The sequence below is a fragment of the Tachypleus tridentatus genome, chromosome 3, assembly GCF_004210375.1.
Source record: "Tachypleus tridentatus isolate NWPU-2018 chromosome 3, ASM421037v1, whole genome shotgun sequence".
Lineage (NCBI taxonomy): Eukaryota > Metazoa > Arthropoda > Merostomata > Xiphosura > Limulidae > Tachypleus > Tachypleus tridentatus.
The window spans coordinates 44,936,951-44,955,001 of NC_134827.1; the positions used below are offsets into that span (position 1 = coordinate 44,936,951).

Consider the following 18,051-nt stretch of genomic DNA (forward strand, 5'->3'; position numbering starts at 1 on the left):
TGGTGTTTCTAGTTTGTTTCACCTCACCATATAGTAATATTCACACTTATCTATGGTGTTTATAGTTTGTTTTACCTCACCATATAGTGATATTCACACTTATCTATGGTGTTTACAGTTTGTTTTACCTTACCATATAGTGATATTCACACTTATCTATGGTGTTTCTAGTTTGTTTTACCTCACCATATAGTAATATTCACACTTATCTATGGTGTTTTAAGTTTGTTTTACCTTACCATATAGTATTATTCCCACTTATCTATGGTGTTTATAGTTTGTTTTACCTTACCATATAGTATTATTCCCACTTATCTATGGTGTTTAATGTTTGTTTTACCTTACCATATGGTAACCTAATTTATTATACAGTAGATAACTGTTTGATTATTGTACAAATTATGACTTATTTTATTGTTTTTTGACAAATAGTTTTGAGATTCGTTTATATAACTAGACTTTAAAACAGAAAGTGACGCAGTCAGCGTAAAACTATACATCTAGAGTTTGTCGAATTTTGTCAGAATGTATGCTTCGAAGTAAAATTATGTGGTTTCAGGTGAAATGAAAGAACTGCCTTTACTGAAGCGAAACAGACGGAGTATAAGACGATATAATATACCCTTTCAGTGTTTCCATTTTCCAAAAGCAATAGCAAGTGATACGAAATATTACATTCAAGTATAGAGACAGAGAAGTTAGCGACATGAAACGCAAGACACAGGTGTATAGCAGGTGTCGTACAATACCAAAACAGATGTACACGAAGTGAAAACTGCAGTGTACATTTGTTTATGTGATAAAACTTGGTAAACGAAACGTTTCGTTTATGGTGGAACATAGATTAGGCGAAAAATGATTATTCTATTCTAAGAACAGTTAAAAATTAGTTTTTTTAGTGAACGATATGGCTGTCCGAATATTTCTAAAATTCCATGTTAAGCCTACGCAACGTCTTGACGTCTGAATTGTTAGTATTACGTATTCTTGACCACTAGAACCATCAGTATCACAATTAGTTATTCTTGACCACTAGCACTTTAGTATTATAGTATTAGGTATTCTTGACCACTTACACTTCAGTATCCTAGTGTTCGCTATTGTTGACCACTAACACTTCAGTATCCTAATGTTAACTATTCTTGACCACTAACACTTTAGTATCCTGATGCTAGGCATTCTTGACCACTGGCACTTCAGTATCCTCGTGTTATCTTTTCCTTACCTCTAACACTTTAGTATCCTAGTGTTATCTATTCTCGACCACTGACACTTCAGTATCCTAGTGTTAGCTATTCTTGACCACTAACACTTCAATGGGTTGTCTGTGGTGTGTCTACCACAGGTATCGAAACCTGGTTTATATTGTTGTAAGTCCACAAGCATATTTCTGTTCCTTTACGAGGCTATTTGAAGTATCTAACGCAGGGTATAGAACCTTGGATGTTAACGTTTTAAGTACGTGAACTTACGACTGTCCAACTATTAGACCAGAGTGGGTTATACGGAGATGTTTGTTTGTTTTAAACAGTGAAACATTTTAGGATCTCTCTATTTATTCTTTGGAGGTTTTGATTGACGCATATTTTAGTGTGGCTGCCAGACTATTTACCAGAACAGGCTTATACGTTGTTGTGTCACAGTAGCAACTACGCTATGCTAAATGCGGGCCTTTTAACATGTTCCTCAACAACAAATACCTACCTTTTAAATGCATAATAATAACGAAAAATTAACATACGCCTTGTCACAGTCTTCATACAGTTTTGTGGTTGTAGTTCCGGCTGAGCCTAGTGGCAATAACAAAGTACAATCATCTCATCCTTGGCTAACGGCAGCGTCTTTCAAAACGATGGTTTTCTAAATCTACGCCCTAAGCTGTAATTACGAAGCATCAGTCCCGAACGCCTCCTGGCGGTGTAACTAGACAGATTCGGACTTAAACGTTCTCGGTCATCGTTGCCTGAATTATGATAATTTGAGCAGACGATAACAAACCGAGTAGTCATATTTCTCAGCTGAAAACTCCCACTTCGTGTTTTAATTATACGAATGTTCCAAATGGAAAACACCGGCAGGGGGCGTTGTGTGTTTTTTTTTGTCACTGCTAACGGATCCGTTATATGTTAGTCTTGAGTCTTCAGTACAGTCTTGTATTTTTATATGGATACCTCCTGTTTCCTAACGACAACATTTCGGGCTGCATTCTGACACTGTAATTTTGGTGTTTGTGAAGACCCTTTTCTGAGAAAATACACTTACGTCGTACGCTGGTGAGTTGAAAGTATACATACAAACCTTTTATCTGTTTGTTTATTCTCAGCACAAAAATAAACTATGGGTTATCTATGCTGTGCACGCAACAGATATCGAAACCCAAGTTTCAGCGTCATGGATCCAAGACTTACCATTGAGTTACTGTGGGACGAAACTTAAAATAATGTATTTATGAGGAATATTAGGCACTTTAATAAAATCAATGTAATAGAAAATTTGTTATGCGAATATTTTGTTTAGTCTGTACTTATCTGAAGACGAACATAAGAATAAATATGAATTATAACGAGAAGTAAAACTGACCGAAATTGGATAGAAACAAAGGATTTTCTAATATATCAGTAAAAACTTAAAGAGATACCTAGATAACAGGACTGGGAAGTCTGTTAGCTATTTATAAAGCTCATGAGATATTTAGGTGAAATTGATATAACATATCGACTTTGGGTAACACCGTTTCTAGTAGGAAGTTTCTTTTTTCTGAAATGTCAAAAGAATGGCAGAGGTTTGTTTGTTGAAATGTACGCAAAGCTACTCCAGTGATAACTGCGCTAGCTGTTACTGATTTTAAATTGATAAACTACAGGGAAAGCAAACAGCAACTCTTTGTATAGTCTTTATGAAAGAGTAAGGATCATGTTATAACGCCCCATGGCTTAGAGAATGAAGAAGTTTAGCGATGGGATTCGAACCCGAGACTCACAGTTTGCGTTTCGTATGCATTACGAGTCCAGTTGTAAATATCAGTTTGTCATTGTCAACTGTGTTATGATCACGCTTTATAGTCGTGTTGTTACAAAAGCTAAAAGACAAATAGTCTGAAAATAAAGGTTCATGGTTTACGTTCTGTTGCATTTAAACTCACGTGTCACTTTGGAGTGCACAATAAATGTGAAAGTCAAATCCCACTACTGCAGCCCGGAGGTTCTGAGTTGACTTCCCTCTATTCTCTCAGTTCAAAATTAGAGACCTCTCTGTACACACACATAGTTCTTTGGGTACTTTAGCGAGAACACTTTGAAACACACATACAAATAAAACTTCCTACATTATCTGAATACACTATAATAGTTACATTCTCCTAGAATTTAGAGCTCATGTCTCAAGTGTAGTCAAACACGTTCTTTCTTAATGCACTAAAACATAAGCCTTCGTGTCTTATCAGTTCACGTGCTCATCACAATTATTATGTCGCTTTCATTTCTAGTTTAATTACCATACAAAATAGGACACCTGTCTACTGAGGACATCTTGTTAAATCCACGGAAATATTAGGTACGAAACGTTATCTATTACAGATGTTTGGTACTCAGATTGTGTTTTGTATTACAGATGTTTGGTACTCAGATTGTGTTTTGTATTACAGATGTTTGGTACTCAGATTGTGTTTTGTATTACAGATGTTTGGTACTCAGATTGTGTTTTGTATTACAGATGTTTGACACTCAGATTGTGTTTTGTATTACAGATGTTTGACACTCAGATTGTGTTTTGTAATAGAAGTATTTGGTACTCAGATTAATAATCAATATCTCACCAACATCACTAGTTGCTATCCAAACTTACACATATTAGTGCACGTGGAACAATATATGTCATAGCTGTAACTACAATTTGTAGCAAGTTGAAAGTTGATCCACTTACAGGACTTAATACTTCACGCCTGAAGAGAGAACGAGAGTTTATCGCCAATTACTACAGTGTAAGAACACGATATTATCACCAATTACTACAGTGTAAGAACACGATATTATCACTAATTACTACAGTGTAAGAACACGATATTATTACTAATTACTACAGTGTAAGAACACGATATTATCACTAATTACTACAGTGTAAGAACACGATATTATCACTAATTACTACAGTGTAAGAACACGACATTATCACTAATTACTACAGTGTAAGAACACGATATTATTACTTATTACTACAGTGTAAGAACACGATATTATTACTAATTACTACAGTGTAAGAACACGATATTATTACTATTATGTAAGAACACGATATTATTACTAATTACTACAGTGTAAGAACACGATATTATTACTAATTACTACAGTGTAAGAACACGATATTATTACTAATTACTACAGTGTAAGAACACGATATTATTACTAATTACTACAGTGTAAGAACACGATATTATTACTAATTACTACAGTGTAAGAACACGATATTATTACTAATTACTACAGTGTAAGAACACGATATTATTACTAATTACTACAGTGTAAGAACACGATATTATTACTAATTACTACAGTGTAAGAACACGATATTATTACTAATTACTACAGTGTAAGAACACGATATTATTACTAATTACTACAGTGTAAGAACACGATATTATCACTAATTACTACAGTGTAAGAACACGATATTATCACTAATTACTACAGTGTAAGAACACGATATTATCACTAATTACTACAGTGTAAGAACACGATATTATTACTAATTACTACAGTGTAAGAACACGATATTATTACTAATTACTACAGTGTAAGAACACGATATTATCACTAATTACTACAGTGTAAGAACACGATATTATCACTAATTACTACAGTGTAAGAACACGATATTATTACTAATTACTACAGTGTAAGAACACGATATTATCACTAATTACTACAGTGTAAGAACACGATATTATCACTAATTACTACAGTGTAAGAACACGATATTATTACTTATTACTACAGTGTAAGAACACGATATTATTACTAATTACTACAGTGTAAGAACACGATATTATTACTAATTACTACAGTGTAAGAACACGATATTATCACTAATTACTACAGTGTAAGAACACGATATTATTACTAATTACTACAGTGTAAGAACACAATATTATTACTAATTACCACAGTGTAAGAACACGATATTGCTTATGACTATAGTATAAGAACACGATATTATCAATAATTACTAGAGCATAAAAATATGAGATTACCATTAATTACCACAATATAAGGACATAATTTGATCAGTGATTACTATGGTACAGTAAGATGACATTTTGTGTTGAAGACTACCACAAGTTCATTATTATTTTTCGTAGTTTAAATGAAAGATAGAAACTAATATTTCTTCTAAGGTGTTATGTTCCTATGTAAGTGATATTGTATACGTGTATTGTTAACTAAGAATTTATCATATTATGTTGTCCTCTGACAATTAGGTACTAATTACATTTATTATTCCTCAGAAACTAAGGAAACACATCTTAACTGCTATGATCTTAATTAATTAACATGTGAATGCATGTGCACGGTTATTTAACTCCGTATGCGAGTGTTTATGTAACGTAATACATGGATGTAAGGACAGTTGGTAACTTATCTCTGAAGGGTATGTTCTAGTGTCGCCCACTTGCCACTTGGCGACGGCCAGTTTTTATTCATTTCTTTTTTCTGGCATACAAATTCCATCGCTTGACTATGTATTGAGTGTGGCTCTTAAGAGTGTTCTACATGAACCGGATGTGAAGACTGCCTTGCGTTAACCCTCTTTATTTAAAAAATATTTTCTGTAGAGGTTTAATTACAGAGAGAAAAGTGAATATTCAGCAGTATCGAGATTACCCTAAAGGACGGAACACTTTGAGAAATGTATATTAAGTGTACAAATATTTGTAAATCGTTCTCAATAGTCACTCCTTATTTTGTAACCAGGCTCGTGTCTACTTGAATGTACACGCTTCAATTACCTATTATTGTCACTGTCCATTATTTAATATATTGAATACGATAGCTACTACTATGTTCTTTACAGAAATCGGTCTTCCAGAGTTATGAGAAAAACAAATTAACTGAGACCAAACCAGACCTTAATCTTTCTTTGTTTCCACAGATACTATGTCAATTACCTTTTGATAAGTTGTAACAAGTAGGTTAGTTAACACCGCTAACTTTTGGACGCTAACCTTTCCCTGACCACTGAAAGAGACTCGTCCTTCTCTATTATATTCCAATCACATGATCCCAAAAAGAAGTGCAGCGGGACGTGAGCTATGAACCATTGGATTAATCGTTCGAGCATGTTAGCTGTTAGGCTGAGGTGTAAAGACAGTTCGATAGGGAAATCTTCTCGTATTAATAATATCAGACGTTTAATGAGGTTCGAGCCATTTCATTTTAAGTCTGTCCTCTACTCTATATCGAACGTTACACTTCTAACAAGTAGGTTTTACAAACTTAATGTCGGGTCCAAAATTAAGACCTGATAACTACAAGATTCATCCAGCCACAAATAAAACCACTGACATCTGATAACTACAAGATTCATCAAGCCACAAATAAAGCCACTGACATCTGATAACTACAAAATTCATCCAGCCACAAATAAAACCACTGATATCTGATAACTACAAAATTCATCCAGCCACAAATAAAACCACTGACATCTGATAACTACAAGATTCATCCAGCCACAAATAAAACCACTGACATCTGATAACTACAAGATTCATCCAGCCACAAATAAAGCCACTGACATCTGATAACTACAAGATTCATCCAGCCACAAATAAAACCACTGACATCTGATAACTACAAGATTCATCCAGCCACAAATAAAACCAGACATCTGATAACTACAAGATTCATCCAGCCACAAATAAAACCACTGACATCTGATAACTACATAAAACCATTTTAACAGGTATGACATGACATTGTAGTTAACCCATATGTTAGCACCATTTTAACAGGTCTGGTTGTCAACCCATATGTTAACACCATATTAATAGGTCTTCCATGACCTGGTAATTAACCTATATGTTAACACCGTTTTAGCAGCTCTGGCACGGCCTGGTAGTTAGTAGAAAGCTCTACTCGCAAGCTGCGTGTTGCGGTTTTGAAACTCACCCCTGAACACGCTCTCCATTCCAAGGAGGGGGGAGGTTAAAACGCTAACTAGGCAATCCTAATATTCGAGTAATGTGACCAAAAAATAGGTGGTGGGTGGAGCTGACTAAATAAGGCACCGTTAGAGCAGTGTAGAGATGACTTCAAGCTTCTGTTTATTTGTCTACGTGTGCAGATGTCTTCAAGACTTTATTTATTCACGTGTACAGATAACTTCAAGACCTTTTATTTGTCTACGTGTGCAGATGTCTTCAAGACTTTATTTATTCACGTGTACAGATAACTTCAAGACCTTTTATTTCTTCACGTGTACAGATGACTTCAAGACTGTTTATTTGCTCATGTGTACATTTTACTTCAAGACTGTTTATTTGCTCACCTGTATATTTTACTTCAAGACTGTTTATTTCCTCACGTGTACATTTTACTTCAAGACTGTTTATTTCCTCACGTGTATATTTTACTTCAAGACTTTATTTCCTCACGTGTATATTTTAATTCAATACTGTTTATTTATTCACGTGTATATTTTACTTCAATACTGTTTATTTCCTCACGTGTATATTTTAATTCAATACTGTTTATTTATTCACGTGTATATTTTACTTCAAGACTGTTCATTTCCTCACGTGTATATTTTACTTCAAGACTTTATTTCCTCACGTGTATATTTTAATTCAATACTGTTTATTTATTCACGTGTATATTTTACTTCAAGACTGTTTATTTCCTCACGTGTATATTTTACTTCAATACTGTTTATTTGCTCACGTGTATATTTTACTTCAAGACTGTTCATTTCCTCACGTGTATATTTTACTTCAAGACTGTTTATTTCCTCACGTGTATATTTTACTTCAAGACTGTTTATTTGCTCACGTGTACATTTTAATTCAATACTGTTTATTTCCTCACGTCTATATTTTACTTCAAGACTGTTTATTTGCTCACGTGTATATTTTACTTCAAGACTGTTTATTTGCTCACGTGTATATTTTACTTCAATACTGTTTATTTCCTCACGTGTATATTTTACTTCAAGACTGTTTATTTCCTCACGTGTATATTTTACTTCAATACTGTTTATTTATTCACCATAACAATGCTACACCAGGCTTTCACCTACTTCTCCTGGTGGTGAATAAGGGAAAGTACTTAACGTACAAGTATTGTTGAAGTTGGATAACGAAAATATACAAGAATTTTTTTTCAGCAACATTAGATGAAACCATTAAGGTTTACATTGTAGTACCTCAGGGATGACTTGACTTCTATCGCCCCCTAACTGTACCTTCATAAACTTAATAATTTGATTTTGATAATTTTTAGTAACATTGGTACAATACTTCTATCATCCTTTAATAGAATTGTGAATAACTAAAATATGATATCTGGTTCTCACTCCTACAACTCAGTCTCAGCCCAAAAATTCGGAGATAAATTTCTTTCTTAATAATGGGACGGGATCCACAAACCTCAGCTACACAGTCCGCCACGCTGTTCACTGATTTCTATTCACTCTGGGCTTAAGGGAAGACAGCAATAGTACTGTCCGCCAACTCTTGGCTACTTTAATCGAATAGTGGAACCCATACAAAGCGTTTTCAAATTTTGAGAGCGTACATAATAAATAACAAACTGCGTAACCTGGTACATTTTGACGTGAAGTCTCAATAGACAAATTTCACATATGATTGGAACCGCCATTTACAAGTCTTTTCCGCTTACATTTTCCACCAGCTTAACGAGTAATAATCAGGTAGCGACAGGAAGATGAGGCCACCTGTCGTCAGTGAGGGGATTTATCGCTTGTTTTTATATTATTTACAAAACGTTTTCACCATGCTTTCATAGAAACACATACATGTGAAAAGAATAATTTCAAAATATTTCAGTTTTATTCGAATACTTTTGTTTATCAGAATCTGCTATTGCCGATTATTCGTTTTATCATTAAGAAAAACTTTCTCGGGATATTTAGCATCACAATGTTTAAGTTAAATAACCGTAGAGTTTAACACTGACAATGCCTAATAAACTTTGAAATTCACCTATCTCATAGAAAGGAATGAAATCATATACATCTGCAGTTTTGCCTTAGAAACTATCTAGACTAGTTTTACAGTAAGTAATTATATTAGTTGCACCTGAAAGTTTTTATTTACCAGCTGAAATGGGTTGATTTCATGTACACGTTACTTACATACATATGTACTGGGCATTGCACGTGGGCGCCCCAGAATAAGTCATAAGCTTTTGTTGCATTTCTTAAAACCCACAAGTTCGCTTCTGATCTTATAGGCCTCTGTGCGATGATTGGGTGTTTCAGGACTGTGATTTATAACGTCAGGTGGCGACATTACATGACCCTTGATGTTGATTAACGTATAAAAGAAAGCATTGTGTGTGTAGAAGTCTATTGTGCAGGTGTGGGTGGGTCGATACGTGGAAGGAAAGACGATGCCCCGCTTCTTCATATAGTTCTTAATTTATTTTCCATTTTTTATTTTTTGTCACCAGATGTCGCCCGACAGAAGACGCCACTAGCGGCAAGTATAAAATTTCCATCAGCAGACAGGAACAAGGTCTGTTCTTCTGTTGATCTTACATTGAACTCATCTTGGCAGTGCAAGCCCCTCATCTTTCAAAACTCTAAACAGGAGATTCCTATCATGCATCCCTCAGCCATGCCACAGCCCATCTACCCTCGCCCTCAGTTGCCTCTGACCCCTTTACCACTTCTTCCAGCTTACGCAATGGCAGGTTGTGGCCACCAGTTTGGTACTTATCCTTTTCTGTATACTATTGGACAAATCAAACAAGAATCCACGAAAGACGTCGAAGTTCCAGGACTTACATCTCAACTAAACATCCAACCCACGACCTCCAGTATTTCAAACGTTGTTAAGCACAAAACTTCAAAGTTTGACTTTTCTCGACTAGCAGAATCGGCTACATCCAAAGACGACGAAACTTTATCCACAGGAATAGAGAAGCCAGTGGGTTCTCTTCCAGTGATAACTGGTCATTCCTTTCCATTTATTACTCCTTACTATAGCATCGGTCCTATTGGGTATGGTCCAGGGTTTTATGAACGAAAGGGTTCACGAGGTCGAGGGTCATCAAGACCGAAGAAAGAATTCATCTGCAAGTATTGCCAGCGTCGCTTCACCAAATCCTATAACCTGTTAATCCACGAAAGGACACACACAGACGAACGACCGTACACGTGTGACATTTGTCACAAAGCGTTCCGGAGACAAGATCATCTGCGAGACCACAGGTGAGATGTTTTTTTTTTTTTCGTGTTGTGCTTAGTTTTTGTTAAAAACGTTCTGGAGACGTTATCATCCGCTAGACCACAAGTAAAATCCTTTCATTTCATATTGTGTTTATTTTATTTCACGAAGTCTTCGGAATAAAAGATCATATCGAAGACCGCAGATAAGTATCCAGATGTTTTCCAACTGCTCCTTGTTACAGAACAACGTAAACCATCCAGGTTTTAAATATTATTTGCTGATCATTTGGCCAATTGTAACGAGCATGAAGTAACTTTCTACAGGAGTAAAGTTTACATGTCACTTTGTACTTCCATCAGTTTAAATGTCTAAATGTCAGTTTGTACTTCCATCAGTTTAAATGTCTAAATGTCACTTTATACTTCCATCGGTTTAAATGTCTATATGTCACTTTGTACTTCCATCAGCTTAAATATCTAAATGTCAGTTTGTGCTTCCATCAGTTTAAATGTCTAAATGTTAGTTTGTACTTCCATCAGTTTAGACGTCTAAATGTCAGTTTGTACTTCAATCAGTTTAAACGTCTAAATGTCAGTTTGTACTTCCATCAGTTTAAATGTCTAAATGTCAGTTTGTACTTCCATCAGTTTAAACATCTGTCAGTTTGTACTTCCATCGGTTTAAACGTCTGTCTGTTTGTACTTCCATCGGTTTAAACGTCTAAATGTCAGTTTGTACTTTCATCAGTTTAAATGTCTAAATGTCAGTTTGTACTTCCATCAGTTCAAATGTCTAGATGTCAGTTTGTACTTCCATCAGTTTAAACGTCTAAATGTCAGTTTGTACTTCCATCAGTTTAAACGTCTAAATGTCAGTTTGTAGTTCCATCAGTTTAAATGTCTAAATGTCACTTTGTACTTCCATAAGTTTAAATTTCTATATGTCAGTTTGTGCTTCCATCAGTTTAAATGTCTAAATGTCAATTTGTACTTCAATCAGTTTAAACGTCTAAATGTCAGTTTGTACTTCCATCAGTTTAAACGTCTAAATGTCAGTTTGTACTTCCATCAGTTTAATTGTCTAAATGTCAGTTTGTACTTCATCAGTTTAAACATCTGTCAGTTTGTACTTCCATCGGTTTAAACGTCTAAATGTCTGTTTTTACTTCCATCGGTTTAAACGTCTAAACGTCACTTTGTACTTCCATCAGTTTAAACGTCTAAATGTCACTTTGTACTTCCATCAGTTTAAATGTCTAAATGTCAGTTTGTGTTTCCATCAGTTTAAATGTCTAAATGTCACTTTGTACTTCCATCAGTTTAAATGTCTAAATGTCAGTTTGTACTTTCATCGGTTTAAATGTCTAAATGTCAGTTTGTACTTCCATCGGTTTAAATGTCTAAATGTCACTTTGTACTTCCATCAGTTTAAACGTCTAAATGTCACTTTGTACTTCCATCAGTTTAAATGTCTAAATGTCAGTTTGTACTTCAATCAGTTTAAACGTCTAAATGTCACATTGTACTTCCATCAGTTTAAACGTCTAAATGTCAGTTTGTACTTCATCAGTTTAAACATCTGTCAGTTTGTACTTCCATCGGTTTAAACGTCTAAATGTCTGTTTTTACTGCCATCGGTTTAAACGTCTAAATGTCAGTTTGTAGTTTCATCAGTTTAAACGTCTAAATGTCAGTTTGTACTTCCATCAGTTTAAATGTCTATATGTCACTTTGTACTTCCATCAGTTTAAATGTCTAAATGTCAGTTTGAGCTTCCATCAGTTTAAACGTCTAAATGTTAGTTTGTACTTCCATCAGTTTAAATGTCTAAATGTCAGTTTGTGCTTCCATCAGTTTAAATGTCTAAATGTTAGTTTGTACTTCTCAGTTTGTGCTTCCATCAGTTTAAACGTCTAAATGTCAGTTTGTACTTCCATCAGTTTAAACGTCTAAAAGTTTGTACTTCCATCAGTTTAAACGTCTAAATGTCAGTTTGGACTTCCATCAGTTTAAACGTCTAAATGTTACTTTGTACTTCCATCAGTTTAAACATCTAAATGTCACATTGTACTTCCATCAGTTTAAGCGTCTAAATGTCACTTTGTACTTCACCAATCTGAAACTATAATTAATTGTGATGGAGTTTTTGCTATCTTGGTCTAATAGTTTCTTAGTTCGTTTAAAAGACGCCATACCTTTGTCAATACATTCTTGTGTAACGTTTGGATGTGCTTGGTTTGGTTGGATTATCACTATATGCAAATATGTCACTTTCAGTTAAAAAAACACATAACTTGTAATACAATTATGCTAATTTTTCTGTATAAACACCAGGTACATCCATTCAAAGGAAAAGCCGTTTAAGTGCACAGAATGCGGTAAAGGATTCTGTCAGTCTCGAACCTTAGCCGTTCATAGGATCCTCCACATGGAGGATTCCCCCCACAAGTGTCCCACCTGTGGAAGAAGCTTTAACCAGAGGAGCAACCTGAAGACACACCTACTCACCCACACGGACATCAAGCCCTATAACTGTGGATCTTGTACTAAAGTCTTTCGTCGGAACTGTGATCTCAGGCGACACATCCTAACCCACACTCTTGGTATCCCAGATCAAGGGGAGGACCTGTCATCTCCCTCAAGCATACCAGACACAGAACAAGGAGAAAGTTTACCGGGTGACGTAGAATCTCACGTGCAAGATATATTAGACGTAGAGAACTGAGATCCATTGTTAATTTTTACAGTGCTGGGCTGTGTATAGATTAGATTTTCGTGAAAGAAACAACATTACTTTCATTAATGGAAAGTTTTCGTATATCATATGTGGTAAAATAGAAGAAATAAAATATGTTACATCAAAGAAAAATAAAATCCGGAACTGATTAAACTTAACGGATATTGACTGAAAGCAGGAGATTCTGTGATTGAAACTTGCGGATTGTCCTTCAGCGAGAACACGGTTTTCTGTGTATAATTGATATCTTCCATACTGATCTATTGTACATTTGTTTTGCTTTCCATAACTTCAACAGAACGTTGATGATAATGTATGTAAGCCTATTTATAAAGGACACCTCTGTAATTACGTGTATGGAACCGTTTCTTACTGTAAGGCTAAGCGCTGTTAGTGTTGTGCCAAAGAAAACATCTTACTGTCATATTTAACCGGTTAGGCAGTAGTTTTCTTCACTCTACCTGCGCTGCGTAACAAGTGTGTTAATTTTATGTTTCATTAGAGAAGAACACCGTTCACACTTTCGTTAGGTAATACTTGATCATTGTAGTCAGTAAAATGGTGGCAAAACCTGACTGGGAATCACATTTTTCTAAGAAAAAGTAATTTCGTGGTGCACGACTAAAACTGGTAAAGGACATACTAGAATTATTAAATTATCTAAAGCAGCGCAGATAGCCCTCGAGTAGCTTTGCGCGAAATTCAAAACAAACCAAACGTAAAGCTACAAAGTAGAAAAATATTTCCGTCAATATAAAGATACGTTTCTCTTCAAAGAAGTAAAGTTATGCTTTCTTACAATCATACCTCAACAAATGCCTTGCATACATCTTTGTTGTACTTTGGGAAAAGTCTCAAATGTGTGCAATGACGTGTACCATATATTCTCATATTTTGGCAAAATAAACGGTCTGCTTTTATTGAATGTGAAGCAGTATACATAATAATATAATGTGTGGTGTTTTGTTCTTTTACTGTTGTTATAGAGGTCGTACACTATACATAATAATATAATGTGTAGTGTTTTGTTTGTTTACTGTTGTTACATTGGTCGTACACTATACATAATAATATAATGTGTTTTGTTTTTTTACTGTTGTTACAGAGGTCGTACACTATGCATAATAGTACAATGTGTAGTTTTTTTTTACTATTGTTACAGAGGTCGTACACGTGTTATTTTTCATCAGAAAAGTATTTTTACTTTATTTTTGTGCTCTCTTACATTGATGTGTAGTAGACTAGATTGCTAAATATTCAGTAAAAATAATAAATAACAATAACAGTAGAAACTGCCAGACATATACATATACATAGACGTATCTATTTAAAGTGATATATAATATTCACATCTGGTACTATAACCGTTAAAAACCATCTCTTGGAGAACGAATATAATTACACGTATACATCTGTATATTTAACACTACATATTCATGAACATATCTCCATCTTCAACCGTTAACTGTGGGTCTGTGTGTGACCGCCATAGCTCCAAGAGGAAAGAACCTAAAAACCTGAAATTTTGCACTCACACAAAGTGGACCCTGAGGGCATGCACTTGGGTATTATTGTGTGCATGTTTTATGCGAATAACCACATATAAACGAAATGACTACGATAGCTTCATCAGGAAAGAACCTAGAAACCTGAAATTTTGTAATCATGTTAAGTGAACCCTGGGTATAATTACTTATCTTATGTACGTGAGGGCGCGTAAATTTCTAACGAGACAGTCTGGTAAAAAATCATATATAAAAAAGTGGTCCCTTATATAACAACTTAATATATAGAAAAGTCAGTGCGTTTTGGTAACAATACGTTCCAACAATGGTTTTTATATCATTTTGCTTAGCGATAAAAGTATAACTAAGGGGCTATGTGCTGAAAGTATAACAACAGATGTATAAAGTAGAAAACAAAAACAGCTGATTTAAAGTTTAGAGACTCTGTTAATTAAACATTTTTTATTTATCATTTGTTTTTATTATTTAATTTTTAAAATCAAAGGACAAGTTAAAGGGAAGGACAAGCATAAGTATATGGGTCAAAATTTTATGCTAAAATGAGTTCAGGATACAAACACTGACACAGTCATTTACAGTAAATCAACCTAATAGCACGAGTACTTTCGCTACTACTTATATATACTTACATAGCTATCTATTTAACTGTCAAACTATTTACACGTCAATATATATGTGTATCTTAAACCATTAATCTCATTTATAAAATAGTAAGTCTATTTTTTAATTGTCAAACAGTATACTTTTGTCATTCATTTAGAACATTTTCGATCTATATATCTGTATTTTTAATAATTAAAACAATTACATACATATAAACATACATGTAATCGAAACATTGCGTATACGTTTTTAACACTATCTATAAATCCATCAAAACATTTGAAATATATGTATTTATAAAATCGCCCAAGCGATTTACATATCCGTATGTGTTTGTATTTCTTTACCTACTTTACACAGACAACTTGGTTTCTTCCATTATAAAATCTATTTACACCCATATTTATTTAGTCATTAAACAACGATTATCAGCAGTCTTTAAAACTTTATTATTAACATTATCCTTATTTCTGTCCCATTAATTGTCTTCACAGTACAAAAAGAAAACATGGAGTTTCCGGTTTCACGGAGGGGATGTGAGTCATTTGTGTCACCTTCCAGTAATAGTGATGGTTGGTTGCTTAAGTTAGTGATGAAGAAACAGTGTACAGTGTGTTCTAAACGAAACAGTATGTAACCAACAAAAATAAATCTGGGTGTCTCGTGACGATGTCATCTAAATAAAGTGTCATAAGAAAAACACAAAATGCCGATTTGGGATTATATGTCCCTCTGATATCACATGATATATTCTGGGTTATTTGTCCCTGTGATATCACATGATATATTCTGGGTTATATGTCCCTGTGATATCACATGATATATTCTGGGTTATTTGTCCGTGTGTACTAAGTGATATCACATGTTATATTCTGGGTTATATGTCCCTGTGATATCACATGATATATTCTGAATTATATGTCCCTGTGTATTAACCAATATCACATGATATATTCTGGGTTATATGTCCCTGTGATATCACATGATATATTCTGGGTTATTTGTCCGTGTGTACTAAGTGATATCACATGTTATATTCTGGGTTATATGTCCCTGTGATATCACATGATATATTCTGAATTATATGTCCCTGTGTATTAACCGATATCACATGATATATTCTGGGTTATATGTCCCTGTGTATTAACTGATATCACATGATATATTCTGGATTATATGTTCCTGTGTATTACCTGATATCACATGATATATTCTGGGTTATATGTCCCTGTGTATTAACTGATATCACATGATATATTCTGGATTATATGTTCCTGTGTATTACCTGATATCACATGATATATTCTGGGTTATATGTCCCTGTGTATTAACTGATATCACATGATATATTCTGGGTTATATGTCCCTGTGTTTAACTGATATCACATGATATATTCAGGGTTATTTATCCGTGTGTATTAATTGATATCACATGTTATATTCCGTGTTTAAATACGATTTGTTTCAACCGTTATGCCACTATAAGCATGATGTACAATACTTTGGGTTTAAATACCACTTTTTGTTACCGTCATAACATTATTAGTACCTTATATCGTATTCTGACTTGAAATACCATTTGTTGTAACCCATACGATAGCATAAAAACGATATATTATACTCTGGATGTAAATATTATTTGCTGTAACCGTTATGACATTATTAATACGATACATCATAAAGTGAGATATTATACCCTTCATTTTCACTGATATAATACTGTAAATACGATTTACTATACACTAGGTTTAAATACATTTTATTACAAGCACTACATCATACTGTGGGTTTAAATACAATTCGCATAACCGATACGATACTAGGGATAATACATATTATACTCTTAGTTTAAATTTCATTTGTCGTAACAGTTATGATGCTACAAATACATTGATTTCATACTACTGTTTAAATAGCATTTGTTGCAACCGAGAATACTATAAAAAACGATATATCACACTCTGGGTTTATACAGAATTTACTGTAACCGATACGATACTATATAACGTTATATCATACTCTGAGGTAATATACCATTTACTTTCATTGATATAGAACTATAAATATAACATATTATAACCTGAATTTAAATACCATTTGTTGTAACTATTATGATACTGTGAATACGATATATCATACTCTGAGTTTAAATAGCATTTTTATAACCTTTATAACACTATAAATACGGTATATCATAACCTGCGTTTAATTATAAACAAAGACATGCACTACGAGTACAAGATGTCTTCTGTTTGGGTTCAGTTCCCTGTGTTTTAATTGATATAGTACTACAGTGTACGTGTTTACAAAAACGTCAGTAGAATTTTGAATGAGGTAAGTTTATAACAAGTCTGTTGTTGCAGCGAAATGTGAAAAGGAACCATAGAAATATTATTTATAAACTAAATCTTAATTATTACCGGAAACAAGTGGAAACGTTTGTAAAGTGAGGTAAAACCGCTGCGAACGAAGGAGAAAATAACCTTTAACAGTTTTCGGAACTTACACTGTATTTATTCATTGTACACGTACACCGATTATTTTATTTATTTATTTTTCACTTCCTAACACGTGCATTTTCAGCCTTTTTTTTTTTTCCCGATAGGACTCAACGAGGATAAGGAAATTATTACCAAGATCTATGACTATTGGTCTTCAAGATTGGGATAAATGTAGATAAATTCTTCACGGCTGCTAAAGATACTGGTGTGTAATAACATTAAGATTATGTCATTTTATACTTGAAAGAAAAGTAAAAAAAAAAAAAATTAGCCCAAGATGTGA

General features: G+C 34.0%; 1 protein-coding gene across 3 annotated transcripts in view; it reads left to right on the top strand.

The window, feature by feature from the left end:
- The window catches only part of LOC143246790 (uncharacterized), a 74,557-nt gene extending 60,472 nt beyond the window's left edge, over window positions 1-14,085 (top strand). For all 3 annotated transcript variants that reach the window (XM_076493942.1, XM_076493943.1, XM_076493944.1), the window contains 2 exons: window positions 9,681-10,443; window positions 12,736-14,085. In XM_076493942.1, the coding sequence (XP_076350057.1) occupies window positions 9,681-10,443; window positions 12,736-13,126 (1,154 nt within the window). In that variant the 3' untranslated portion in view covers window positions 13,127-14,085. The remainder of the gene's footprint in view (window positions 1-9,680; window positions 10,444-12,735) is intronic.
- The last annotated feature ends 3,966 nt before the right edge of the window (window positions 14,086-18,051 follow it).